Source organism: Budorcas taxicolor, chromosome 19 (assembly GCF_023091745.1).
Source record: "Budorcas taxicolor isolate Tak-1 chromosome 19, Takin1.1, whole genome shotgun sequence".
Taxonomy (NCBI): Eukaryota; Metazoa; Chordata; class Mammalia; order Artiodactyla; family Bovidae; genus Budorcas; species Budorcas taxicolor.
This window is the reverse complement of record NC_068928.1, coordinates 44,173,264-44,201,164: the sequence shown is the minus strand read 5'-3', so window position 1 is coordinate 44,201,164 and position 27,901 is coordinate 44,173,264. Positions and strand designations below refer to the sequence as shown.

General features: G+C 39.2%; 1 protein-coding gene across 2 annotated transcripts; it reads left to right on the top strand.

Moving 5' to 3' along the window:
* GJC1 (gap junction protein gamma 1) lies at positions 1-27,901 on the top strand. 2 transcript variants are annotated; one of them, XM_052658293.1, is made up of 3 exons: positions 1-128; positions 25,270-25,345; positions 26,283-27,901. In XM_052658293.1, the coding sequence occupies exon 3, from the start codon at positions 26,303-26,305 to the stop codon at positions 27,491-27,493; it is 1,191 nt and encodes a 396-aa protein (XP_052514253.1). In that variant the 5' UTR covers positions 1-128; positions 25,270-25,345; positions 26,283-26,302; the 3' UTR covers positions 27,494-27,901. The 2 variants fall into 2 exon arrangements, with proteins under 2 accessions (XP_052514253.1, XP_052514254.1); XM_052658294.1 differs by lacking the exon at positions 1-128 and adding an exon at positions 590-685.

The window sequence follows — 27,901 nt, the reverse complement described above, 5'->3', positions numbered from 1 at the left end:
AACGAGGTGGAGGAGGAGAGACGACGGTGGCGGCGAAGGCGATGGCGACGCGGGGCACATGAGGCGGCGGCCGGCGGGACGGGCCGAGGCCCGGCGGAGGAGGCGGCTCCGGGGGACCCCGCCGGCCGGTGAGGGGCGGCCGTAGGGCCGGCTGAGAGGCAGCGGGCCAGGGGCGGGGCCCGAGGGGAGGCGGGAGAACTTGTGAGGAGGCTGGACAGGGGTCTGGGGCCCGGCGGAGAGTGCGGCGGGGGGCGAGTGGAGGGAGAGGACGCCACCGAGGGCTTCCCGCCGAGCCCCGAGGGGGCGTCGCGACCCGCTGGCCGCCGCTGCCCCCGGCGCGCCCTCCCCCTTTTGTCCCCGGACGCGCGGTTCCCAAATTGGGAGGGAAAACGGCTCGGGGTGGGCCCGGGCCGCGGCGGTCGCGCCGGGTGGGCGGGGAGCCCGGAGGACCTGGGCGCGCACTTCGGCGGTGCTCGCAACTCCTCGGGCGGTTAGGGGCGCAGGGCCGAGCCGGGGCGCTTCGCGGGCTGGTCTTTGTCTCCGGATGCTCGGCCCCTGACATCTCTCCGGGCGGCGTGCCGTTCGTCTGGCTCTTTCCTCGAACATCCCTGCCGGGACTCCCGTCTCTGTGAATGTTTGAGAGATGTAGTTCGCGGGCTTGGAAGTGAGGGGACCGGGGAATATGGTAATCGCCTCTCGGTTAACACGTTTTTGTTTTTAAAACTTAAAATGATTTTTTTTTTCCCCGCTTGGTGAAACTTTGAACGACCGGTATGTTTGTGTGTGTGTGTGTGTGTGTGTGTTTCCTCCTTCTGTCTCCAGATTCAAAATTACGGGAAGGCGCTAACACTGTGATTGTGGCCAGTTGTGTGGTTGGCGGCTGCTGTTGGAGCTTTGAGTTGAAAAGATTTATGTGATTGTGTGGTTTAGAATTGTTTGTTCTTTTCTTTTCTTTTTTTTTTTTTAGACTGTTTCTAAGATTGGGATTACTTTTTCTTTGGGAAATGGGCGGATTTGATTTACCATTTTGAAGGAATTTTTGTTCATTGAGAACCTGCAGTAGTACAGATTTCTTTGTGCTCGCGCTTTACTTTGTTAGCATCAAGACTACTTTGTGGGATCGAATAAATCAAGTTACAATAAGTTATGGATAAGCGTTATCTTGTATGCCTGATCAGTCTAAGAATTATCATACGTTCGTGTTGTCTATATGTTCCAGTGAATATATGTGAAAGTGTTGTAGAAATCAAACTGTATATGTGAAAAGGGTTTTAATTCTCTTATCAACGGAGTACATTAACATCTGTAGAAAAAAAAGACAATGTAATTTAGGAATCAAATCCCTTACTCCAAAAGAGGGCTTTAGGTATCATCCAGAATCAGAATGCAGAAAAAGAAAACTTAACTCCTGAGCTCCTGACTAAAAGTACGTGAATTGTGATTATGTTTGCTGCGTTTATGTGTTTATTTTTTGGATTTTACCATAGTTTTGTGTATTGCAGTTGCTTTGGATTCCCTAAGTGCTATGTAATGGCAGAATTAAAGAAACATGTGAACTAAGTCTTCTGGGTGAAAGGTAAAAAGCTCTGGTAAACAAGTCTGTGTCTTAGTTTTCACCAGATCATTGTATTGTAGGAAAAGGACATTTTGAAGAGAATATATGGTAGTTATATGAAATTCTCCTTTTATTATTTGTCCTGATTTATGAAGAATGGTTTGATACTATTTACTAACTTTTGGGTCCTTTTGCCAAGCATTTCAAACATCCTTTCCAAATATCAGTGTTCTTAACTTTTTAGCTTGTGTGACTTTTGAATTGGTTTTCTTTTTTTATTTATTTAGCTGCACTGGGTCTCCCTTGTGGCATGTGGGATCTGGTTCCCTGACCAGGTATCCAACCCAGACCCCCTTCGTTGGGAGCTCAGAGTCTTAGCCACTGGACCACCAGGGAAGCCCCTTAAATTGGTTTTCTATTTGTGCTAGCAGGCACAATGCTCTTAAAAAGGAGCAAAGGACTGAGTAACTTTCTGTTCAGCCTATGAAGGTAGAATTGAGTTTCAGCCTTTAATTGAAAAGGTTTAAGAGGTTAACATATTTTTAGCATAATAATCTTATTTATAAATGCTGCTGTCCCTTACTAATTTTTATTATTTCATATCTGTATAAATTAGCCAAAGTGAAAGGATTCTGGGTAGGTCTCTGATTAGCTACTCCTTTCCTCACCGCCCCTTCAGGATTCACCTATCAATTCATTAATTGGGATCCTAGACTACAAAATAGATAATTAAAATTCAGAGCATCTTTTTCTCAATAAATACCTAGTTCCATGATTTTATTCAGTGCAAAGTGATGAGTTCCAAAAAAGCTGGAACTTTTTTTTTAAATTTACATTTCAAAGTAAATGAAGTGTTTTCTTTTGTATTTTGTTTTTTAAACATTAATTTGCATAGTTGAGTGCAGCTGAAAGTATCATTACTTATTTCTGAACTTGTGCTTTTTTTGTGGCATAGAAGTTTGTGTGGCTCCTATCTAAAATGCCTAGCAAAAATTTAGGCAAAGATAGGATGGAGTTACTTTTTTTGTTTCTTTTGGGGACCATTTCTTTGAGAATACATATAAGATAGGTTTTAGCTGATACCATTAACCTGAAACTTACACAGAAAACAGTGTTGAGCTGTTAATATCAGCGAAGTGTCAGCAGTTGTTTTTCAAGCATATTACTGCACCTTATGAATTTAGTTTGTGTGGGAAGTAAGGACTATTTGGTTAAGTCTGTGCACCACTGTTTTCTACAGCTGTCAAGAATGAATGACCAGTCATTCTGACTGGCATATGGTAGAGAACACTTGGGTTTATCATTCAGGTCAATGAAGTGTTGCCTGATGAGGTGGGGTTTTTTTTTCCCTAAAGACAAGGATGAGATCTTTATTTCTGTAGAATGTGTAGAACTCTTAGTTAAAGCCTGTTCTGTGAGGCTATATTGCTGTGACACTAGCAGAATTTGGACAAAAGTGTTCTGGTGCCCGTTTATTCAGTGCAGTTCTCTTTTCAGTCATGTACCTATGGTAAGCATTGAACTAGATGCTGAAGATTCAAAAATGAATGTGGTCTGGATTTTGCTCTCAAAATGCTTAGAGTTTAACATGCCAAAAAGGTTTAGCAATCTGGAAATTATGTAAAATCTTTGAAACAAAAAAAATAATGCATAGGATTTCAGAGGTTTTGTTTTTTCTCTATGGAGATGGAATCAACTTCATATCCTATTGTCAGCTAAATTGTAGTTAAGTCTCAGATAGTCATAAAAATTTTCAGCTACATCTTGCAGGGATTTATCAGGTTTGATGGAATTTATTGTTACTTAACCAAGTTACAGCATTCCTTTTGGGAATGTTCAGAGTGAAGTGGGTCTGGACTCTTGTCTATTTTTAGGGAATTCCCCTTTACTCATTCTTGGACCTTAGATTCCTAATTGCCCATCTAGAGTAGGTGTTTATTTGGATTGGAAAATTTCCTTCCTGAAATAGTCTCTTCTCTTAGTTTTCTGATTTTCCTTCCCTGCTCTCTGGCTTTTCCTTCAGGTCTCCTCCACCGCCCCCAAGATCTTTTTTTTCTTTTCCCCTCAAGATCTTTAATTGATGGTCTGTTTCAAGTCTTGGTCCTTAGTCTGCCTCCCTTCTCTAATCTTAACCATTCTGTGCCTTCAGTTATCACATATTTTTTTTAATAGTTATTTATTTTTATTTATTTGGCTGCACCAAGTCTTAGTTGTGGCACACAGAATCTTTTACCTGCGGCATGGGAAACTCTCAGTTATGGCATGTGGGATCTCGTTCCCTGACCAGGGATCAAACCTGGGCCCCTGCATGGGGAGTGTGGAGTCTTAGCCACTGGACCACCAGGGAAGTCCCACCATATATTTTTAATACAGCCAATTTTTTTTTTAATCTATAGTTCAGACCCCTTTTCTGATCCCAGCTGTCTGCTCAGTCAGCATCTCCACTTAGATACTCAGGTAGTTTGAATTGAGTTTCCCAGAGTGAACTCTTGATCTTGGTTCCAAATCTACACCTTCTTCACTGTACCCTGTTTCATTAAGTGGCTCTGTCAACAACTTACTGAAGCCAGATTCTTGCAGTTTTCTTTCCACCTCTAGTTTTCCCATCCTAGTCTTGGCCATCTTTTCCTAAGACAGTTATTATAGTCAATTTTAAATGGTCTTTCCTTGTTTTTTCACCCCTGTTTAAAAAAGTAAAAAATACAGTATTACCAGTATAGTTGAAGTCTTCTGTTTCCTTACCTGATTGCACCCCCTCTCCCCTGACAACCACTGTTGTGGGCCTCCTAACCAGAGGTAATCACCAACCTGAATTTATTTTTCTCTTGTGTTTCTTCATATTTCTATGTATGTATATGCAGTATACTGTAATCTACTCTCACATCAGCTAAAATTGTCTTTAAAAAGCAAATTTAATCGAGTCACTTATCTGAAAACTTCTGTTCTCCCTTTAAAGCCTTCAGTCTTCATTTTTAACATGGTGTGATCTGGCCTTGCTACTTCTCCAGCATCATTTATTTTTACTTGCTTTCTTGTAGTATATGGTCTAGCTATATAGATCTTTTTTCCCCCATTCACTGAAGGTTCAGAACTCACCCAACTGCCTTTCTGCGTGCTGTAGCTAATCTGTCTGGAAGGCAGCTCTTCATTCTTCAGAACTTGCTTCACTGTGTGCCGTGCTGTGCTTAGTCGCTCAGTCGTGTCCGACTCTTTGCGACCCCATGGACGGTAGCCCTCGGGGCTTCTCTGCCCATGGGGATTCTCCAGACAAGAATACTGGAGTGGGTTGCCATGCCCTCCTCCAGGGGATCTTCCAAAGCCAGGGATCGAACCCAGGTCTCCTGCATTGCAGGTGGATTCTTTACTATCTGAGCCACCGGGGAAGCCCATATTAGATTAGGACTGTCTTATAGCACCTTGCACTTCCCTTATGTAGGATAGATCACAGTTTTAATTAGTTTAATTATTTGTATAGTACCTATTTCATCATTAGACTATACTTTTTTTTTGTCACACCTCCTGGCTTGAGGGATTTTAGTTCCTTGACCAGGAATTGAACTCAGGCCCCAGCAGTAAAAGTTCAGAGTCCTAACCACTGGACTTCCAGGGGGTTTATATACCATACACTATACTTTATATGCCATAAAGTCAAGAGAAATATCTGTCTTGGATGGCCGCTATCCCTAGCAGCTAGTTCATAGTTCATTTATGTATTCAACAATTATTTGGATGTTTACTAATGTCTTTTTTATTTGTAGTTACTGGTGGTAATGAAGTAACTTCTGTCAGAGTTTTTGTTCTAACTAGAAGTCTTATTATTATTATTTTTTTGCATTTTTGGTCTTATATGCCAATACAGTGCTAGGTTTTTAGTAAATACTTACTGATGTAAACTTACTTGTATCCATGGCCTGATCAGTCTTAAGCGGTTTTAATAAACCAAAATACTATGATCACCTATGCTGTAATATACATAGTGGAGACTCTTGCCTCCCAGGAAGATAATCACACGCTTAGGCAGGTTGTCAGATGGAATAAAGAAATTGAAGATTAGTTTTTTTTTTTTTTTTAAAAACATATTTCATTTATTTATTTGACTGTACCAGGTCTTAGTTGCAGCATGCAAGGTCTTCGTAGTTGCAGCAAGTGAAATCTAGTTCCCTCACCAGGGATGTAAGCCTGCGCTTTGTATTGGAGTCCCAGCCACTGGGACCACCAGGGAAGTCCTGAAGATTAGCTTTGTTTTTTTACATAGTTTACCTGGTTCTGATTTTAATTTCTTCCTGTTTGCTGGACCAAGAGTCAGTATAAATAATGTCCTAAGAAACTTGGACATATTATGCAATTATACATTAAGGCTGGCATTGATAGTTTTGTACTTGAGTATTTCACTTCACTGAATTAAAAAAAATTTTTTTAATAGGTAATTACATAGTACAAAATCAAAGGTGTGAGAGGATTTACAGTGAAAAACAAGCCTTCCTCTGTTCTCTTCTCAGTTACTCAGATTTCTTCTTTCTGCTGAAGCAATTACTGTTTGCTTTTTTTGTGTGTGAATTCTTTCAGAATATCCATACACTCAGTATCCCCCCAAATAGCATGCTCTACACACTGTTCTATATCCTGCATTTTCCACTCATATATCTTAGTTTGTTTCTTACTATTACAGACACAGCTGACTTTTTCTTTTTTTCATTGCTAGATGTGCTGTAATTTGTTTACGGAGTCTCTTACTGATAGGCTTTACATTGTTTCCAGCCTGTTACCAACAGTAGTGCAGTGAATATTCTTGTGCAATGTTTTATATATCTGAACATTTCATTAGATAAATATTGAGCACTGCAATTGCATGCTGGATCAGAAAGTATGTGCATTTTTAATTTTGATGGATATTCCATCTTGTCTCTTATAGAAGCTTACCGTTTTACCCCACTTCTAGTAAAGCACAAAGAATGCCTATTTATGGGCTTCTCTGGTGGCTCAGTGGGTAAAGAATCTGCCTACAATTCGGGACACCTGGGTTCGATCCCTGGGTTGGGTCGATCCCTGGGTTGGGACGATCCCGTGGAGAAGGGCATGGCAACCCACTCCAATATTCTTGCCTGGAGAATCCCCATGGACAGAGAAGCCTGTCGGGCTGCAGTCCATGGGGTCACAAAGAGTCAGACACGACTGAGCGACTAAGCACACACACACCTTATCATTGATCTGTTAAATCAATTTAAAATTTTTTTCCAATTGGACAAGCGAAAAGTAGTATATTGGTACAGTTTTAATTGTAAATCCTAATTACAAGTGATATTGAATATCTTTTCATGCCATATTATTAAAAGCCATTTACATTTCTCTTCATTGAAGGTTTTTTTTTTAAATTGAAGTATAGTTGATTTACAATGTTGTGTTAGTTTCTAGTGTACAACAGAGTGATTCAGGTATATATATTTATGTGTGTTCTTTTTCAGATAGTTTTCCATTATGGCTTATCATAAGATACTGAATATAGTTCCTTGTGCTGTACAGTTGGACCTTGCTATTTATCTGTTGTATATATAGTAGTTAGTATCTGCTAATCCGAAACTCCGACTTTATCTCCCCTCCCTTTTCCCCTTCAGTAGCATAAATTTGTTTTCTGTATCTGCATTGCCTATTTCTATTGAGGTTGTTTGTTTGTTTAATTATCTGTTGGAGCTCTTTATGTGTTAGAGAACTTAGGCTTTTCTTTTAAGAATTGCAAATAATTTTAAGCATTTAGTATATCTTTTGAGTTCTGTATAGTATTTTCTAGCTTTCTAGAATTTATAATTAAATTTGTCAATTCTTTCATTTGACATCTAAGTAGTTTCATTTTAGAAAAGTCTTCACTACCTAGCTTATTAAGAAAAAATGTTCATTTCATCTAGCTTATTGCTTTGCTTTTAATTGGAAATCTTTGATCTATTTGGAACCTAAAGATCAAACTTTCATGTTTAATTTTTTCTATATAGCTACCCATAGTAGTTCAATATCATTTATTGAATGTTCCATCTTTTTCCTGTTAGTTTGAAATGCCACCTGTATCATACATTTTCTCAGATGTATTTAGGTCTTCTGAGCTTTATTCTGTTCCAGTCTTCTAATCATTTTGCCAATTCCACCTTTTAAAGTTATTATAACTTCATAATATATATCTAGAGAAGCTTGTGTGCCCTTGTTTCTCTTTCTGAAATTTCCCAACCATTCTTACTATTTAATTTTACACATTAAATTTAGAATTAGTCTGGTTCCAGAGAAATTCTTCTGGTATTTTTAGAAATCAAGATCGAATTAAATTTAGATTAATTTAAGAACTAATATTTTTATGATTGCTCTTGTATCCAAGAACACATAATGCTTTAAGTCTTTAAAGTATTTTAAGCATTTAAGTCTTTTTGTTACTTGGTAGTATTCCCTGGTAGTATGTTTCTTGTGAAGCTTATTCCTCAGTATTTCATGTATCTGTTGCTATTTTAAGTGGAATCTTTACTTTAGTTATATAACTTGTATATCACTGTCAGTTTTTTCAGTGACCTTCTGTTTGGTTTTAAAACTAAATACTAAATTCACATAGTATAGGAAAAAGATCATTAGGTCTTGAGTTGTGTTTTAGGCTTTACGGCTAATTTGTTGGGAGATCTTAAGCAAGCCATTATGATCTTTAGTATTCTCTTTAGTAAAATATGGGTATTAATCTCATACTGTGGTGCTGGTGCCAGTGCAGAAGCCATAAGAGTCACGGGTTCAATTCCTGAGTTGGAAAGATCCCCTGGAGGAGGGCATGGCAACCCACTCCAGTACTCTTACTTGGAGAATCCCATGGACAGAGGAGCCTGGCAGGCTGAAGCAACTGAGCACAGGCTAAAGCAACTGAGCACAAGTGAGCACACGTGCACATTTTCATCATTCAGAGTGAAAGCTTTGTGTTTATTATAGGTTGAGCAATTCAAGCAGATGTGCACTTCTCAGATTTACTTGGAAAGGAAAGCTTTTATTTTTAAGTTTGGAAAAATTAGTAGGAATTGGAATGTCTCAGTTCTTACTGAATTGTGTGTCTGAAGCCATTGTCACCTATCATACTTGAGGGTGGGAAAGGAAAGTATGTTTATGATTTTAGGTATATCCTGGGAGGAAAATTATGTATATGTAGCTTGAATAGATTTATTTTGGTTGCCAGTTAATTATGGTTATTAGTTCAGGGAGAAATTTAAAGTGACCTTAGCATATGTGAGGTGATAGATGTGTTAATGAACTTATGTAAATTAACTTGATATACTTAATATATATGTGTATCAAATCATCATGTTGTATGTATCAAATATATTATAATTTGTCAATTGCATGTCAATAAAGATTAAATAAGAAATCAAAAAAAAAAAATAAAGTGACCTTAGCATTTTGAACCCCAGGTAAAATGCTCTTAGTAGTTAGAAGCTTTAGTTTCTACTGCTTTTTATTTATTTTGCCTCAGAAAACTTTTTTGCCTTTTGGTTCAAACTTACATACATGTCAGTGTAGTTTTTTTTTTTTTTAAGCTATGATAACTTTTCTTTGATATATTCTCCTAATTAATTTAACTGTGCTGGGTCTTTGTCAGGGACTGCTCTTGGTTGCTGCGCCAGGGCTTCTGATTGTGGTGACTCCCTTCTTGGGGAGCACCGGCTCTAGATGTGCAGGCATCAGTAGTTGTGGAGCATGGGCTTCGTTTCCCTGAGGCATGTGGAATCTTCCCAAACCAGGGATGGAATCTATGTCCCCCGCATTGGCAGGGTGATTCCTATCCACCGTACCACCAGGGAAGTACCAGTGTAATTTTTTTTTTTTTCCCTAAGGTGCACAGGCTTAGTTGCTCTGTGGCATGGGGGGTCTTCCTGGATCAGGGATTGAACCCATGTCTCCTGCATTGGCAGGTGGATTCTTCACCAGTGAGCCACCAGGGAAGTCCCCCCAGTGTAGTTTCTTCAGATAGGAAAATGGAGATGAGATCTGTGCTCAGAATAGTTCCCTTAGCAAAGCCTTAAAGTAACTGGTTATTTTGGTTTTAAAAACTCCATTTAGGGCAGTATATTAACATTCAGTGCCTTCTCTCAGGAGATAAATCTTTTGGGTTTGCACTGAGTCTCATGGGCACATTCTTATCCCAACAGAAGAATCCTTGATATGAAGTGAAGTGATTAGGACAGGAAGTATGAGTTTTGTAACATTTTCACATGCCAAGCAGACATTTAATAGAATTCATAATGGACACTGGAATGTTTTTGGTGGCTGTTTTAATAATCATTTTCTCAAATAGAGGTAGCTCCAATTATTCAGTATCAGACACTCATAACCAGCAGGTAGCAGTGGCACAGTGCCAACAACTATGCGTTTCAAGGAAGTATTGAGGATGTTAATTTTCTGTGTTGTTTCTGGACCACTTTAGAGTGCATCTCTAAAGAAATGAGAAGAGCAGCATTATGATACTAACTGCTATATAAGATATGTCAGAGAACTAATAACTTTTGATATATCCTTACAAATTAAGAATTACCCTGTTGTCTCATCATCCTATATTTTGCTCTAGGGTGAAATTTTATATAAGTTATTTCCTGGATCCCTTTACGCAGGAGCAGTGTAGTAATTGTATCAAAGATTCTATGAGATAGTTAACTTTTCTGTGATATATTCATTATTTAATTAGGTCCTTATGAATGTAAAATATGTATGTATGCAAATATTATGAAATTTGTACCCTGACCTATTTTTTAAATTTCTCTTGGGGCTTTTGTTGCATATGAAAGCTTTGCCAGCTTCATTATTACATGTATATTGTAGAAAATACTGAAAAGCAAATAATACAGAGATCATCAAATATCCATCCATATTTCCATTCAGATATATTATATTGTGGATTTTTTTTGTTTGATTTTTTTGTTTCTCTACTACATATGAGCATTTTCCCACACATTGAAACATTTTTAAAAAATAGATCACAAATTGGCAGGCTTTATTCAGCTAATAATGTATCTGGCTCAGTATTACTTAAATATTTATTTTTCATATTAGTTGCCAACATGGAAAAAGGAAAAAAAGAGACAGGTAGAAGTGCAAATTGATAAACCCCCTTAAGAAAGGAACTAATCTGCTTAGGCTGATATATGTGCACCACACAGCTAGCAACTCTGGGTCTAGGCATTCAACACAACATACATACAGTCACTGGAAGACACACATGGTATGTTCACAGTGGCATCGTGCATAATAGCTTCAGACTGGAAGCTACCCAAATGCCCATCAGCAGCAGAATGGATAGATTGTGATATGTGCACGCAGTGGCAAAATAATAAAGCAAAGAGAGTGAGCAGACTAGAGCTAAATGCAACAAGACCGGTGACTCTCAGCAGGTGCTGAATCAGACGCAGAAGTGTGCTCCTTATGATTCCGATATGAGAGAATTCATTCTGTGAGTCCATTTGTGTAAAGGTCAAGGACAGGTTAAACCAGTGAGTCTCCGCGTGGTGTAATATTGTTTCCCAAGGGGCATTTGGCAGTGTCTGGAGACGTCTTTGGTTGTCACAGCTGGAAGAAGCCAGGGACTCTGAGATCCATTCTGCAGTGCATAGGACCATCTCTCACAACAAAATATTACCCAGTCTGTCAATAATGATGATTTCTCTTAGGTAGGAAGGGGGCATAATTATGGCTGGTAATGCTTTGTTCTTGATTTCAGTGCTGGTTACATGGTTATGTGAAAATTCATTGATCTGCACATTTCTGTTTGTGTACCTTTCTGTGCTTCCCTGATAGCTCAGTTGGTAAAGAATCTGCCTGCAATGCAGGAGACCCCTGTTCGATTCCTGGGTTGGGAAGATCCACTGGAGAAGGGATAGGCTATCCATTCCAGTATTCTTGGGCTTCCCTTGTGGCTCAGCTGATAAAGAATCTGCCTGGAATGTGGGAGACCTGGGTTTGATTCCTAGGTTGGGAAGATCCACTGGAGAAGGGAAAGGCTACCCATTCCAGTATCCTGGCCTGGAGAACTCCATGGACTGTGTAGTCTGTGGAGTTGCAAAGAGTCGGACACGACTGGGCGACGTTCACTTTCATCTTTCTGTAGATATTTTATACTTCAATCAAAAAAGTATCCCCAAATTGGGCTTCACATAAAAATCCAGGGTAAAGACTTATTTTGAAAGCTGTGACAATCTGATGACTGCAACGGTTGAAGCTGGTAAGCAGTAGCCGCTTTAGTTGGTCCTTGTGTTGTCCAGGCCCCACTGTTCTGTTTCAGTTACTTGTGTCACTTACTGGTATCTAGATGTATAGAAAATGTCTTAAGCGGCTTTTCTGAGGTATAATTCACACACCTTACAGTTCACCTGTTTAAAATGTACTTCAGTATTTTTAGTAGACTCACTGGGTTGTGTAGCCTTCACCACAGTTTAATTTTAGAATATTTTCATTCCCTTCAAAAGAAACCCTATACCTGTTACCAGTTACTCTCTACTCCTCCCCATGCTTCTCAGTCCTAGGCAACCACTAACCTACTTTTTGTCCCTGTATAGTTGTTTGAATTTTGTAATCTCTGTCCTAAAACAAGATTTTTGGAAGGACTGATGTTGAAGCTGAAACTCCAATACTTTGGCCACCTGATGCGAAGAGCTGACTCATTGGAAAAGACTCTGATGCTGGGAAAGATTGAAGGCAGGAGGAGAAGGGGACGACAGAGAATGAGATGGTTGGATGGCATCACTGACTCAATGGACATGAGTTTGGGTAAACTCCGGGAGTTGGTGATGGACAGGGAGGCCTGGCGTACTGCAGTCCACGGGGTCGCAAAGAGTCGGACACAATTGAGCGACTGAACTGAACTAAAAACAAGATTTATAATGGTTGTGCAGTATTTCCTCATAGAGATTATATCATAAGTTACATAAAATTCTTATTTTATTGGGCATTTATTTAAGGTAAATTATTAGTTGTGGTGTTACTGATTAAAGGACATAAAACATTTAAAAATTTCTGGTGAATATTACCATAATACCTTCCAAAAAGGTTGTACCAGTCCAGCCTCACCATCACTGTATGATAATGTTTTTTGCAAATTTTGTATTGTGACCCTAGTCATATCAGAAATGTTAAATGTTTATTTTTGTTTTTCCCTAGATATGTCATTTTCCTAGACTGTTTGTTGTTCATTTGATTTGACCTAAGCTTTAAGCTGTTTTGGACTAGTGTACCAATACTGTCCTTTTTTACATGAAGACAGTACCACTTATGATGCACTGTGAATGAACACATTATCCCAGGTTCCCCATACTTATCCAGCTGGTTCCTGAAGGTTCTTACATTCAAATAGAATGGCTTTTTGCCAGCACAAATTGACACTTCAACCCACAATGGTGTATTTTGTTTCCTTGTTAGTTAGTAGGGCCAAGATACTTTCCTTTATTTTATAATTTGACTTAACAACAAATTTTAAATATTTGTTTTTCAAATATGGTTCATAGCCAAGAGCTCTTTTGAAAAACATGTTGTTTTCCTGTTTGTAATACATAGATTACTGTTTGTAATACATAGATTAGAGCTACCATAATGCTTTTGCTGAGAAATTGTCACTAGCTAGTTATTAAATATCTATTATCACTCATGCAGAATTAACTTCCATTTAAAACGTTCCAGTTAAACAAAACTTCATTGTAAACCCTTTAATTGATTCCTTGTGTCTGCACATAAAGCAGTCTCATTCAGGAGTGTGAATCACTAGCACAGTTCTTAGTGGATCACTCAGCTCATAATCTGGGAGGCCCAGATAGTTAATACTTGAGAATCACGATGAGTCAATATGGAAATTTTTCAGTTTAGTCCAACTGCGGATTTTCTGGGATGACTGTTTGGAAAATGCCTTTTTGAAAATTTGATGTCTTAATATTGTTCAGTTTCACTGCTTGTTACTTTGCTTCTTTCCTGTCCCTGGAGTTCTGAATTCCACATAATTTATTGGTTGTTTTGTGAAAAGTGCTCTGCCTGAGTTGATTTTCATCAACTGTTAAGGACCTTAGTAATGATCTGATGTGATATTTTTCACTTAATATACAAATGAAAAAGTGGAAAGAAATATTTATTCCTGAAGTGCCTGTTAGAATCTCTTGGCTCTCAGGTCAGGGCTTACTCTCAGTTTCATAAAAGTCAAGGTTAGAGTCACTTTACTTCCCTGGTGGCTCAGACGGTAAAGCGTCTGCCTGCAGTGTGGGAGACCTGGGTTCAATCCCTGTGTCAGGAAGATCCCCTGGAGAAGGAAATGGCAACCCACTCTAGTACTCTTGCTATTAGTTCATCCTGGATTTTTGTTTAGAAAAGGAATTAAGATTTTTAAGTGAAAGTGAAAGTGTTAGTCGCTCAGTCATGTCCGAGTCTGTGATCCCATGGTCTGTAGCCCACCAGGCTCCTCTGTCTGTGGGATTCTCCAGGCAAGAATACCGGGGTGAGTAGCCATTCCCTTCTCCAGGGGATCTTCCCAACCCAGGGATCGAACCCAGGTCTCCTGCATTGCAAGCACATTCTTTGGAGCCACCAGAGAAGCCCAAGTGTTTTTTAATTATAAGGAGATTAGGACTTTCCTGATGATCCAGTGGCTAAGACTCTGCACTCCCAGCATGGGGGGCTCCAGGTTCGATCCCTGGTCAGGGAACTAGATCCCAGATGCTGCAGTTAAGACCCAGGTTAGTTAAATAAGTATTTTTTTTAAAAAGGAGATTAAAACTTGGCTCTGACCCAACTTGATTGTGCATTTGCAAAACATTTAAAATAGCACTACTTATTTTAATTTTTAAAATTTCCTAGTTATTTCAGTTTACTGAGTATTTAAAAATTGACAAGGGAAAAGTTATATACTTTTTTAGTTCATCTGAATCTCTTGGGAGCTTTTTTTTTTCCTCTACGTGAGTCTGTGAGAAACTTTTCCAAAGAAATATATAAAATTGATATTTTTGGATTAATGGTGTTTTTGTGGCCAACATTATAGTAAAGAGATTGTAATGGAAAAAATGAGTCAGATAAACTGGAAAGTAAAGCATTTCCCTGTAGAGTCACTGTACTATAAAAATGTTTAAACTTTAACAGATGATTCCAGTTATTTCTTCTAGTCTTTTGTTGTATAGCATATATAACACTGAATACCTCTTTATATATATATATATATATATAATATATATATTTTATTTATTTGGCTGCACCAAGTCTTAGTTGTGGCATACTGTCTTCAGTTGTGGCATATGGAATCTAGTCCCCTGGAAAGGGATTGAACCTGGGCCCCCTGCATTGGGAGCTTGGAGTCTTAGCCACTGGACCACCAGGGATGTTCGTAAATACCTCGTGAATACAACTGTAATTTTATTAAGTGTTTGTAATTTCTTATAAACTAGTAATACTTTATTGCAGGCTTCTTGATGGTAGTAAATACTAATTGCATGAGTGAATTTTATTTATTTTTTTAACTTGTTCATTGTGGTAAAATATCCATAACATGAAATTTACCATAGGTCTGTAGCATTAAGTACATTCACATTGTTGTGCAGCAATCATCTACATCTGTCTCCAGAACTTTATCTTCCCAACTGAAACTCCCTTCCCATTAAATGCTAACTCCCCTTTCCTCCCAGCCACTGGCAGTCACCAATGTACTTTCTCTCTCTGTGAGTTTGACTATTCCAGGGCCCTTTTGTGAGTAGAAACATGTAATATTTGTCCTCTTGTGACTTCTCACTTAGCTAACTGTCTCCAAGGTTCATCAGCATTGTAGCATGTGTCAGAATTTCCTTCCTTTTAAGGCTGAATAGCACTGTGGGTATATTCCATATTTTGTTTATGAGTTGGTGGATACTGTGTTGCTTCCGCCTTTTGGCTGTTGTGGATAGTACACTGTGAACATGGGTATACAGATACCTGTTTGTACCCTGCTTTAATTTCTTTTAGGTAGACATCCAGAAGTAGAATTTCTGGATCATATGATACTTCTGTATATAATATATTGAGAAAATCATAACATTTTCTGCAGCGCTACACCATTTTACATTGTCAGCAGTGCACAACAGTGATTCCAGTTTCTCCATAACCTTTTCAGCTCTTCTTTCATTTCTTTTAATAGTACCCATTCTTTTGCGTATGAAATGGTACCTCACTATGCGTTTTTTGTCTCATTTGCATTTCCCTAATGATTAATGACAGTTTAAAACTTCTTAAATTTAAACACAGATTAACCCAAGCCTTGTTTGTTCAAAAATGCATTAGAATCATTGGCAAAGGAGTGAGGAAAACAGCATTCTCTTATCCTTGATAGTGGAAATATGAACAGGTACTGGCTTTCTGGAGGGGTCATTTGGTAATACATATTAAAATTTTTTGGAGAGATAGTACATTAAAAAAACCCTGACTTTTTCTTAATAACACACACAGTTTTTCACAATTTGTACAACTTTGTACAAATTTCTTTTATACAAAGAAATTCTTTTACAAATTTATCCTAAATCTGTAATTGGAAATGTGCTTCCCTTTAGCTCAGTTGGTAAAGAATCTGCCTGGCATGCAGGGGTCCTGGTTCAGTCCCTGGGTCAGGAAGATTCCCTGGAGAGGGAAATGGCAACCCATTCCAGACTTCTTCCCTGGAGAATTCCATGGACAGAGGAGCCTGACGGGCTGTAGTCCATGGGTTCACAAAGAGTTGGACATGACAAAGCGACTAACACACACACACAAAATTTTAAGTATTATCATAAATCATTGTAAACAGCTTAAATGCTTACCCGTAAATGTGTTAAATTCTGATTCAGTACGCCTGGGAGTGGAAATCGGGTAAAGTAGGACCAGGGAATCAGTATTTTCAGTGAGCATGGTGGATAATTGTGATGAAGGTGGTCTGTGGACCACATTTGAGGAACGTTTACTCATCATTACTTAACATGGCTTACTTTTAGGTTTCATGGTGTGCTAAGCCCCTCTGCAGACTGGCCTTTGACCTCCTTCAAACATCCTCCGTCGTGTTCCAGTCTAAGAGCTGTGTGCCACTTTTCACTCACATCATGTTCTCCATCTGCCTTGCCACTACCTCCCACCCCAGGTCTGCCTGGTGAAACCATACCCATTCTTCAGAGACCCACTTGTCTTCTGCAGTAAGCTTAAACTTTTTTTTCCGGCTTTATTGCAGTATAATTGATAGCTTATACTTTTTAATCTATAGAAATTAGTCTCTTTTCCTTCTCTGAGTATTTTCACATTTTGTACTTCTATTCCATTCGTTGTATTCTGCTCTGAAATGATTGTGTTCATGGAAAGTGGACATATTTTATATTTTCTGCCTCCTATAAATCGATTTAGGGCTTCTGTTGAATGTAACACACATATATTGAGGTATATATGAGGGCTCAGAGAATTTTTAGAAGCATGGACTTTCCTCTCAAGAAACTAATATTCCAGCAGAAGAAACTGATACCACTAACCTCAGTTTACTAGATTAAGTCCTGATATTGGTAGAATAAAAATTTATTATGGACTTTCTGAGGAGGAGATTAAATGAGGAGGTCTAGAAAACTTGAAGTGACCTTTAGGCTAGATCCTAAAGGATGAAAAATTTTCCCAAGTAGGAAATTGTGGAAAGACCATATAAAGTAGAGGAAAATCAATGAGCAGAGATTCAAATTTATTAAATCATTCAGTTAATAGTTTTTCTAAGTGCCAGGGTTATAAGAACAAAGTCTGTATTTAATTTGATTGAGGTGACAGATAATGAACAAGTTAACAAATAAGTGTTGAGGTAGCGTTGAGTGCTCTGAAGAAAAAAGGCAGGGCAGGGGTGTAGAGAAGAGGAAGGATTTTAAGTTTTTTTAACTTTAAAAAGTTTACAAAAGATTTATTTTAAAATCTCAAGCAGACTTTATTCTCTAGGACATGAAATGTTTTGGGCGGTGTTTTCTTCAAAAAGACAATATATTCCTTTGGTTCAGAAAATAAGACTATAAAAAGATATGTAATAAAAGTTAACTCTATCCCATCCCTCTTTGTCTCCTCCTCCACTTTTCTTTGTTAAAGATATCCTGTGTTTCCTTATAGAAATCTAAGCAAAAAACACAGATTGATATTTTTTTCTCTATAGAAAAGATGTATACATATATACACATATACTTTGCTGTTTTCACTATTTGAACGTCTTGAATATCTTTTCTCATGTTTTACAGCCATGCGGTATTCTGCTGTATAAATAGGCCATGGTGCATTTAACCGTTCCCTTGACAGTGGACATTGAGTTACATAGAAACAGTGTTCTACTTTGATCATTCCCAAAAGTGAGGTACTGGGTCAAAGGATACAGATTCATATAATTTTGTAGGTATTAGTAAATTGCCCTCCCACCAGCAGTATTTGAAAACGTCTATTTTCCATAACCTCTCCCACTAAAGGATTTTTGCCAGTGTGATAGGAGAATTGTATCTCAGAGTAGTTTATTATTGAGATATAACTTATATACCCTAAAATTTGTTCTTTTTACGTATACAATTCAGTGGTTTTAGTATATTCACAAGGTTGTGTAACCACCACCATTGTCTTAATTCCAAACATTTTCATTATCCCCAAAAGATAGCCTATACCCATTAACAATCACAATCCATTTCCTATAGGCCCTGAAGTGAAGCTCAGTCGTGTCCGACTCTTTGCGACCCCATGAACTGTACAGTCCATGGAATTCTCCAGGCCAGAATACTGGAGTGGGTAGCCTTTCCCTTCTCCAGGGGATCTTCCCGACCCAGGGATTGAACCCAGGTCTCCCACATTGCAGGTGGGTTCTTTACCAGCTGAGCCAGAGGGAAGCTCATAGGCCCTAACAGCCACTAACTAACCTGTCTCTGTTGATTCGCTTATTCTGGACAGTTCATATAAATGGAATCATACATTTGGTGGCTTTTGTGTCAGACTTCTTTCACTTAGCATTATGTTTTCAAGGTTCATCCATGTTGCGCATTTTTTAAGGGGAATTTGTGTTTTTCTTTCTGTGGAATGTCTGTTTTGAACTCTTTATATATATTAGAGATCAGCTCTTTGGATATAAAAGAATTACTGAAACCTCTTTCCCCAGTTCATTGTTTTCCAGTATTGTTTAAATTGTTTTTTCTTTTATCCGTGGAGACACTTTTTATTTTTTTGTACTCAGATTCATCTTTTCTTCCCATGTTCAGAGTTATAACAAGTATCAACTATGTTTTATTCTAATACTTTAAAAAATCCATCTTGGCCCCACTGATTTGAGGGGCCACTTTCATTAGTGTCTTTTTAGCAAAGGAGTAACACATCCATTTAGAGAATTCTAGTGGAGATACAGGAAAAAAGCTAAAGAAGGGAGAAGGTAGAGTGGATATTCATTTATATCCTTTCAAGCTTGTTTTTTTTTTTTCTTCTTCTAGGGTTTTGTAATGCATAAATTTTATTTGTTTTCACAGTATTGGGATAATATTGTTCTGAGTCCTGTATTTCCAGTTAATACATCAGGGACATTTTTATTGAACAGATATTTATTGAGAGGGACTTCCCCGGTGGCGCAGTGGTAAAGAATCTGCCTGCCAGTGCAGGAGACTTAAGAGACATGCATGCAATCCCTGGGTAACTCTGGGTCAGGAAGATCCCCTGGAGTGGCAACCCACTCCAGTATTCTTATCTGGAAAATTCCACGGATAGAGGAGCCTGGCGGGCTACAGTCCATCGCGTCACAGAGTTGGACGTGACTTAGCGAACACGACTTAGTGACTGAGCACAATTTACTGAAAACCTGCTACCTTTTGTCAAGCTGTGGGGGTTTAGGTATTGGGGATAAAAGAACAAAAGCCTGCCTTCAGGGAGTTTACCTTCTATAAACAAACTGTAAAATAGAAATTATGTGAGGGTAAGTGCTATAAAGAAAAATCAAAGGGCTGGAGAATGAGAGATGTTATTTTAGAGGAAAGTGGCCTGAGGAAATTCGCTAGGGAGATGACTTTTGGGCTGACTTGAATGAAGTGAGAGTGTGTTCTGCTAATATCTATGAAATTAAATATTTCAAAGCAGTGAAAATAACAAGTACAGTAATCTTGAGGCAAAAGTATGGCATAACAGGGGATTGTGAGGATGTAGGTATTCCTTATTCAGAGTGAGCTAGAGGGAGAGCGGAAGGTGAAGAGACCAGAAGTGTCCTAGCAGGTGAAGATTGGAGGTTTTGTTCTGAGAGGATTTTGAGCAGAAGAGAGACATTATCTGACTTGTTTCCTAAAAGCTTTACTCTGGTTGCTTTTTGGAGAAGAGACTTGGAGGGTTAAGAGAATAAGCTGCTGCTGCTGCTAAGTCACATCAGTCGTGTACGACTCTGTGCGACCCCATAGACGGCAGCCCACCAGGCTCCTGTCCCTGGGATTCTCCAGGCAAGCACACTGGAGTGGGTTGCCATTTCCTTCTCCAGTGCATGAAAGTGAAAAGTGAAAGTGAATTTGCTCCGTCGTGTCCGACTCTTCGCGAACCCATGGACTATAGCCTACTGGGTTCCTCCGTCCATGGGATTTTGCAGGCAAGAGTACTGGAGTGGGTTGCCACTGCCTTCTCCAAAGAGAATAAGCTAGGGGACCAATTAGAAGACTCTTGCTTTTATAGTAATCTTGGCTAGAGATACAAGGTGACTTGGATCAGTGTGATAGTGGTAGAGATTGAAAGAAGTGGTTGGACTGTGGATATATATTTTGAAGACAGAACTGACAAGATTTGCTGATAGCTTGGCTATGGAGTGAGAAAAAAGAGTGAGGTTGTCTTGAAAATTTTGGCCTTAAAAACATCATGAGTGACAAAGCTACTTACTGAGTTTGGGAAAACTGCAGACAGAATAAGAGTAACTCTTTGGAGGAGGGGAGGATTGGTTTGGAGTATGTTAAATTTCAGGTGCCTATTAGACATCCAAGAGAAGATACAGAGCAGCAGTTGAATTTCAAGTCTGAAATTCCAGGGGATGTTGGGGCAAATGGGACATCGTTTACAGCTTGAGTTCTGGTGAAGGAATCAACAAAGAGTCCTGAAAAGGATGGGCTAATAAGATAGAACAAAAATCAGGATATGTATTTAGAAGTTTGGGAAGGAGAAGGGAGACAGAAATAGAAACTGAAAAATAATAGCCAGGAGAGTTTGATTATCAGGCTGGCCAATGCCTCCCTGCACCCCACTATAGGCAACTGCCTATGTGCTTTATGTCATTATAGATTAGTTTGCATTTTCTAGAATTTTTATAAATGGAATCATATAGTGTGGTTTTTTCTGCCTGACTTTGAGATTCATCCATGTTACACATATCAGTAGTTTATTGCTAAGTAGTATTCTATTGTATGAATATACCACAATTTGTTTATTCATCAATGTGATGATGGACATTTGTGTTGTTTCCAGTTTTTGACTATTAGACATAAAATTGTTGTGAACATTTATGTTCAAGTCCTTTTATAGACATAGGGTTTTGCTTCGTGCCCAGGATCAGACTGGCTGGATCACAGAGTTGATACATGTTTGCATGTGTATGCTAAGTCGATTCAGCCCACCAGGCTCCTCTGTCCATGGGATTCTCCAGGCAAGAATACTGGAGTGGGTTGCTATGCCCTCCTTCAGGGGATCTTCCCCACCCAGGGATTGAACCTGTGTCTCTTACGTCTCTTGCGTTGGCAGGCAGTTCTTTACAGCAAGCTCCACTGCCAGACTGTTTTGCAAAGTGACCAGTGTTTTAGAGTACCAGCTTCTCCACATCCTCACCAACACTAGGTATAGTCATTCCTACCCAGTGAATGTCTCTCTCTCTCTCTTTATTATTATTATTATTTTTTGGCTTTTCAGAATCTCAGAGATCTCCTTCCATAGTCATTCTTTTTAATTTTAGCCATTGTGTTCTGTTTGTCCACTCTGCTGATGTGTTTTCTTTCTTCCATTTTCCTATAGTTACTTGAACATTCTTTAGAATTCTGGTTTGATTTATTTACAGTATTTTTGAGCACATCTGAGCACATGTATATCTCCCCTTTAACAACTCTAATCACTCCTGGACTGAATTTACCAACTTCTCTAGCCCCTACTCTCAATGCCCAGAGAAGTTATCTTTCTTAGTGAAATCATTATTTTTCTTTTCCAACTGCCAAGAAACCTTGAAGTTCTTTTGGGGCTTTTTATTTTGTTGTTTTGGGGGGGTTGTTTTGGTTTTTTAACTTGCAGTTCATTCTGTGTATAAGATCTTAAACTCTGAAATTTCCCCCTTGATCTTTGTGAGTTTACTTTATTATTTAGTCTAATTTTGGTCCCAATGATTGAGATAAGGTGCCCTCATCTGTGTTCACATGGGACCTGTACTTTGTTCCAACTCATCTGTAATGTAATTCTTAACTAGTGGTTAAAAGCCCAGAATCTGAAGTAAGACTGACTTCAGATTCTAGCTTCACCTCTTAATAAATGGGTGATCTTGGGGAAATTTTAAAACCTTTCTGGGCCTCATTTCTTCATTGTTAAATAGATCTGATCATATAATCTACCTCCAGAGATAATCCAAATAATGAGCTTTTACATTTGGTCTCCAAAGATGCTTTTAGTTTACAGAAAAAGGCAGTAAACTTTGACTTGATCCTGTTTAGGATATAGCTGACAGAAAACTCTTCAAATATAAATAATTTGGGAGGGGATTACATAATTTATTACCATGTTGATACCAAGTAATTTTTAAAATTCTCTTTTCTAGTGTAAGACAAGGTAGATTTGAAAGTTTATTTGGAAAACAGACTAAAAATAGCACGTTTGATTTTTGCCCAGTACATTTTATGTAAGCAAACATGATTTTCTTCAGTATGTGTTGTGGGGTGGGGTGGGGATAGAATCAAGAATACTTTTGAATTATGGGCTACCAAGAATTTTGCAAGTTATTTAAAAAGCTATCCTAGAAAGAATATTTATTTAACAGATTGACTGGTGTGACTATATAAAGTAGTAAATTTTGGAGGAAAACAAATATATTAAATGTCAAATGCAGAATACATTCTGCAGATAAATGGGCAGAAGGATAGGAATAGTTCATGAAGAAGGAGGACTATAGGGGGAATGTATCCTGCTGTATTAAAAACATACAATTGAGATACTTTTGAAATTCCATTTTGCATCTAGTAGAGTAGCATAACAGACAGTGCTGCTGGGGTTGAGGTAAAATTGTTCTTCGTTGCCAGGCGTTGTAAATTGTTAGAACCTTTTTAGAAACTCAAATGACAGTACAGGGCAAGAACCATGCAGGTTTACATTTCTTCTGTCCTAATTCTACTACTTCCTAGATTTGTCTATAGATGAATTTAGCCAAAGCGTAAAGGATATATTCAAGAAGATATTAGGTGTCAAAATATGTATAAATCTGTTGGCTTTCCTAGTTGGCAAAAAGCATTTAGTTGTTCAGCATCCCTCCCCCCATCCCCACCACACTCATCACACATTCCCATGTCACTTTCCATTCATAGATAGAATACGGAAATGATTTTTATTTTTTCATGAAAGCCATTCACAGTTAATTGTACACTCTCATTCCTCACTCTTTAACCAAGTTTGTTTGCTGAAGCAGGGATGTCAAAGACGACCGTGTTCTGCCTGTTGTTTGTTGTTGTTCAGTTGCTAAGTTGTGTCCTACTCTTTGCGACCCCATGGACCATAGCCCTGCTGGGCTCCTCTGTCCATGGATTTCCCAGGCAAGAAGACTGGAGTGGGTTACTCTTTCCTTCTCCAGAGGATCTTCCCGGGTCAAGGATTGAACGTGCATCTCCTGAATTGGCAGGCAGATTCTTTACTCCTGAGCCACCAGGGAAACCCTGTTGTTTTGTCTGTTAGCAGAGCGAAAAAGGGGTCATGAGAAAAGGGAGTTTTAGTGGTGCAGCAACAAGTGAGACCACACTTGGCAGTGACACAGTTTTGCTTAGAAACGTCAACTCCAGAGCCCAGTTCTACTACTTGACTCTTTTCTCCCCTTGCACTCCCTCCCACTTTCCCTTTCTACCCTTCCCCACAGATTGGAGTAGTGTACTCTGATATTTAAGCCTTTCTCTTAATGCTTACAAGGAGAGGAAAGGGATTTGGAAAGGAAAGAGTATCGAAGGAAAAACCCATTGACAGCTCAGTAGATCCAAAGAGTGGTGATGCTGCCATTCGGTTAGGAAGCCTGTGGTTACTTTAGAAAGAAAACCACCCATCATCCATGTTATGAGATGCTGAAGTTACAGTACTGTACACTTCATTTATACTCAAGGTTTGGGGATAGGGTGCTGTGGCACTTATAAAACCTTTGGAAAACCAGGCTTTTAAGTGTTCAGCATTGTAGAGGCCTGCAGCTTAACCAGTATGAAATGTGTGTTTCTAGTTGTGTTTAAATGACTGCTTTATTATACAGGCTTTGAAGGATTTGCCATTGATCCGCTTGCCCCAAAAAAGTTAAGATTATTATATGAAATACTGAACTGTTGAGAAATTATTTCATAGCAATAATTGTTTAAAAGATATCCATTTGTTTTTGGTACAGATGGAAGTGTAGAGAATGAGTTTTCTAACTAACCAATGATTGCACCTTCATGATTTGGCTTACTGGGACAAATAAAATTTCAGGCTTTAAGGGAAATGCTTTAGAGATGGCATTTTGGAAAAATGTGAGTCTAGACCCTGTGAATGTGATTCATTATGGAAACCTGGCTTACATCACCATTTAAAGATTGCTTATTATTTACTTTTGCTTTGGTTTTATAACTTGTGTATAGAGTGAGAGGAGAACTGTTGAGCTCAGTTGGATATCAGTGCTGGAAACGAGAGTTGTACTTGAAGTCCTGTGGTGAAATACTTGTGTGATTGGACTCTTCTGTATGTAAATCTTGATATTTGCACGTTATGTAGATGCCTCTGAACTTTTTCCTTCTTCATTGACCTTTTGGGAATTGTTCTGGGGTTTTTTCATGTATCTTACCAAGAAAATTTTTGTTAAATTATTTTGAACATATAATAACTTTGAACACTCAGGGTTTATTTTACGTTTTGTTTATTAAATTAAGAGATAGCAAATGAGGATGATTCGTGACCATGGCTATCAAGTTGGCAGAACTTGATAATGAGAAGTAATTTGTCCTATGTATATACAGTTGTAATCACAGTACTGGTGCAGATGTTTTCTTTCTGTGAGCAGTTGAGTCTGTGAATCACCTCCTATGGATATGGGTGTCCGGTGACAGGGAGCCAGCTGTTGGGTGTCGTAAAAAAACAGCTTGCTCCTAGTTGGCTGCTCCAGAGAAGAGAGCAGGAATAGAGCACGTGGGGTGAAGATTTTCGCAACGCCTATAATGACCCGGATAAAATTCGTTGAGATTTTCTGCTGTGGCTTTTTCCTATAGATGCCAGAGTTCATCTGTTTTGGATTTTCACAAATGATTCATCTTCCTGCCATATTTTCTTAGACTACAGTGACTAAAGCACCTTCGAGTCACTTTTAGGGATTTTCTCCTATCACAACGTATTGGAGAAGAGAACAGTGATATTCAAGCTCAGTCCTGTTTTCCATCTCATGCTGATTGATTCCTGTGGTACATGGAAAACTGTTTCTCCCTGAAAATGGCATTCTGGTGATTTACTGTTTTCTGTGGGAGAAAACTTAATGGCCTTCTCTTCTGTTTCTCTTCCAGAGAAAATCTGGAAAAGTTGTAAACAAAGCATCATTTCTCTAAGAAAATTTTGGATAGCAGAAATTCTGGATAACAGGTAAAAGGAGTGTTTAAATTTCTTTGATGATGCTGATAATCAACTGTAATGTGCAGAAGTGAAGCAGGAGAGGAAAGATCGAGGAGAAGAGCTAGGTGTGCTTTGTGTCAGGGGCTGAATTAGGGACTGTACGTATATTATCTTGTTTAGATGGTTTTTACCAAGATTCTGAACGCAGATCTAAGAATCTCAGAATAAAACTGTCGTTTGAAATGCTGTTTTAAGTAGATTTACCTCTTGATTGGATTTTCTGTCTGCAGGCATTTTTTAACATCAACCATAAATAAAATACAGAAGTATAATACAGAACGCTAGGATCTGCTGTGATGAGCCCTAGCTAAGGCTTCTGAGTTTCTGTCTTTTATTTTAGTTCTTGATCTTTGCCAGTTATTAATATTTGCAGCTGTACCATCTCCTTAATTCTTGTTAATACTTTGTTACCAGATCTGGTATTTAAGTTTGCCGATAAGGTGTCTCTTCACAGTGCAGTCCAGCCCAGGCGTCCCCATCGTGTTCTCGGTGGCAGTCTTACTGTGGCTGAATAAGTGTCCCTTTGTACTCTTCCCTCTATCTCACAAAATTCAGAAAGTCTAAGAAATAACACTGTATGTAAAACATCCCGTGTACTTTAAGAATTGTATCTCAAATGACAGCTACAATTTTACCTTTTAAACTAGAGAAGACATGAAAAGAAATCAGACTTCCCTCAGACCCTGTCAGCATACACCCGTGCTCATAGCCTGAGGGGAAGGGCCTTTCCCGATGGTGGTGTGGCGGGTGTGGCGGGTGAGGCGCCGTTTATTCTGTCATTCTAGTATGAGCCTTGAAGTTCGGTTTCACGTATGTAGAGAAGTAGTTTCTAGAGATATCATCAGTGTAAAAAAAGTAAGATTTTAGTATTTGCTGACGTTTCTTTGGTATTTTTCATTTTTGTCAGGGCGGACCAGTTTAGTCACCATGAGTTGGAGCTTCCTCACTCGCCTGCTGGAGGAGATCCACAACCACTCCACATTTGTAGGGAAGATCTGGCTCACGGTATTGATCGTCTTCCGGATCGTTCTTACAGCTGTAGGAGGAGAATCCATCTATTACGACGAGCAAAGCAAATTTGTGTGCAACACAGAGCAGCCGGGCTGCGAGAACGTCTGCTATGACGCCTTTGCACCGCTCTCTCACGTGCGCTTCTGGGTGTTCCAGATCATCCTGGTGGCCACCCCCTCGGTCATGTACCTGGGCTATGCCATTCATAAGATCGCCAAGATGGAGCACGGCGACGCAGACAAGAAGGCCGCTCGCAGCAAGCCCTATGCAATGCGCTGGAAACAGCACCGGGCTCTGGAAGAAACGGAAGAGGACCATGAAGAGGATCCCATGATGTATCCAGAAATGGAATTAGAAAGTGAGAAAGAAAATAAAGATCAGAACCAATCTAAACCTAAGCATGATGGCCGGCGGCGGATTCGGGAGGATGGGCTCATGAAGATCTATGTGCTGCAGCTGCTGGCAAGGACCGTGTTCGAGGTGGGTTTCCTGGTTGGGCAGTATTTCCTGTATGGCTTCCAAGTCCACCCATTTTATGTGTGCAGCAGACTCCCTTGCCCTCATAAGATAGACTGCTTTATTTCTAGACCCACTGAAAAGACCATCTTTCTTCTGATAATGTATGGTGTTACAGGCCTTTGCCTATTGCTTAACATTTGGGAGATGCTTCATTTAGGATTTGGGACAATTCGAGACTCACTAAACAGTAAAAGGAGGGAACTGGAAGATCCGGGTGCTTATAATTATCCTTTCACTTGGAATACGCCATCTGCTCCCCCTGGCTATAACATTGCCGTCAAACCAGATCAAATCCAGTACACCGAACTGTCCAACGCTAAGATTGCCTACAAGCAAAACAAGGCCAACATCGCCCAGGAACAGCAGTACGGCAGCCATGAGGACAGCCTCCCACCCGACCTGGAGACTCTGCAGAGGGAAATCAGAATGGCTCAGGAACGCCTGGATCTGGCCATCCAGGCCTACAATCACCAAAATAACCCCCACGGTTCCCGGGAAAAAAAAGCCAAAGTGGGGTCCAAAGCTGGGTCCAACAAAAGCAGTGCTAGTAGCAAATCAGGGGATGGGAAGACCTCCGTCTGGATTTAATCTTGGCTGGGCTTAAAGCTTGTACTTTCATAGTTCATGGTAAGCAGCGGCTCACTGAAAAACGACTTCCGTTGAGTAAACATTTGGCTCTGCTTATCTTCAGGGATGCTGTTAGCTCATGATCCAAGCTCAGGGGACTCTGAAGGTGGGGCTGGGGCAAGGGGGAGAGAACGAGAAACACAGCGTTCCTGGATACGAGTTCCAGCAATAATACAGTTGCAGAACTTTACATTTGTGTCTTCCAGATCTGGAAAAGAACAGATATATTTAAATCATTCTTGTTGAACAGTTTTTGTATGTACAGTATTATGGTACTTTTTTTTTTTTAAGTATGAGAACTTTTTTTTGTATTTGTACATTGGACCACTGTAGTTATACTTTTATATTAAAGGGGAGAAAAATCCTTAA

Bases quoted from the DNA above. Each gene is read 5' to 3' on its own strand.
- GJC1 (XM_052658293.1), top strand. From the start codon at position 26,303: ATGAGTTGGAGCTTCCTCACTCGCCTGCTGGAGGAGATCCACAACCAC.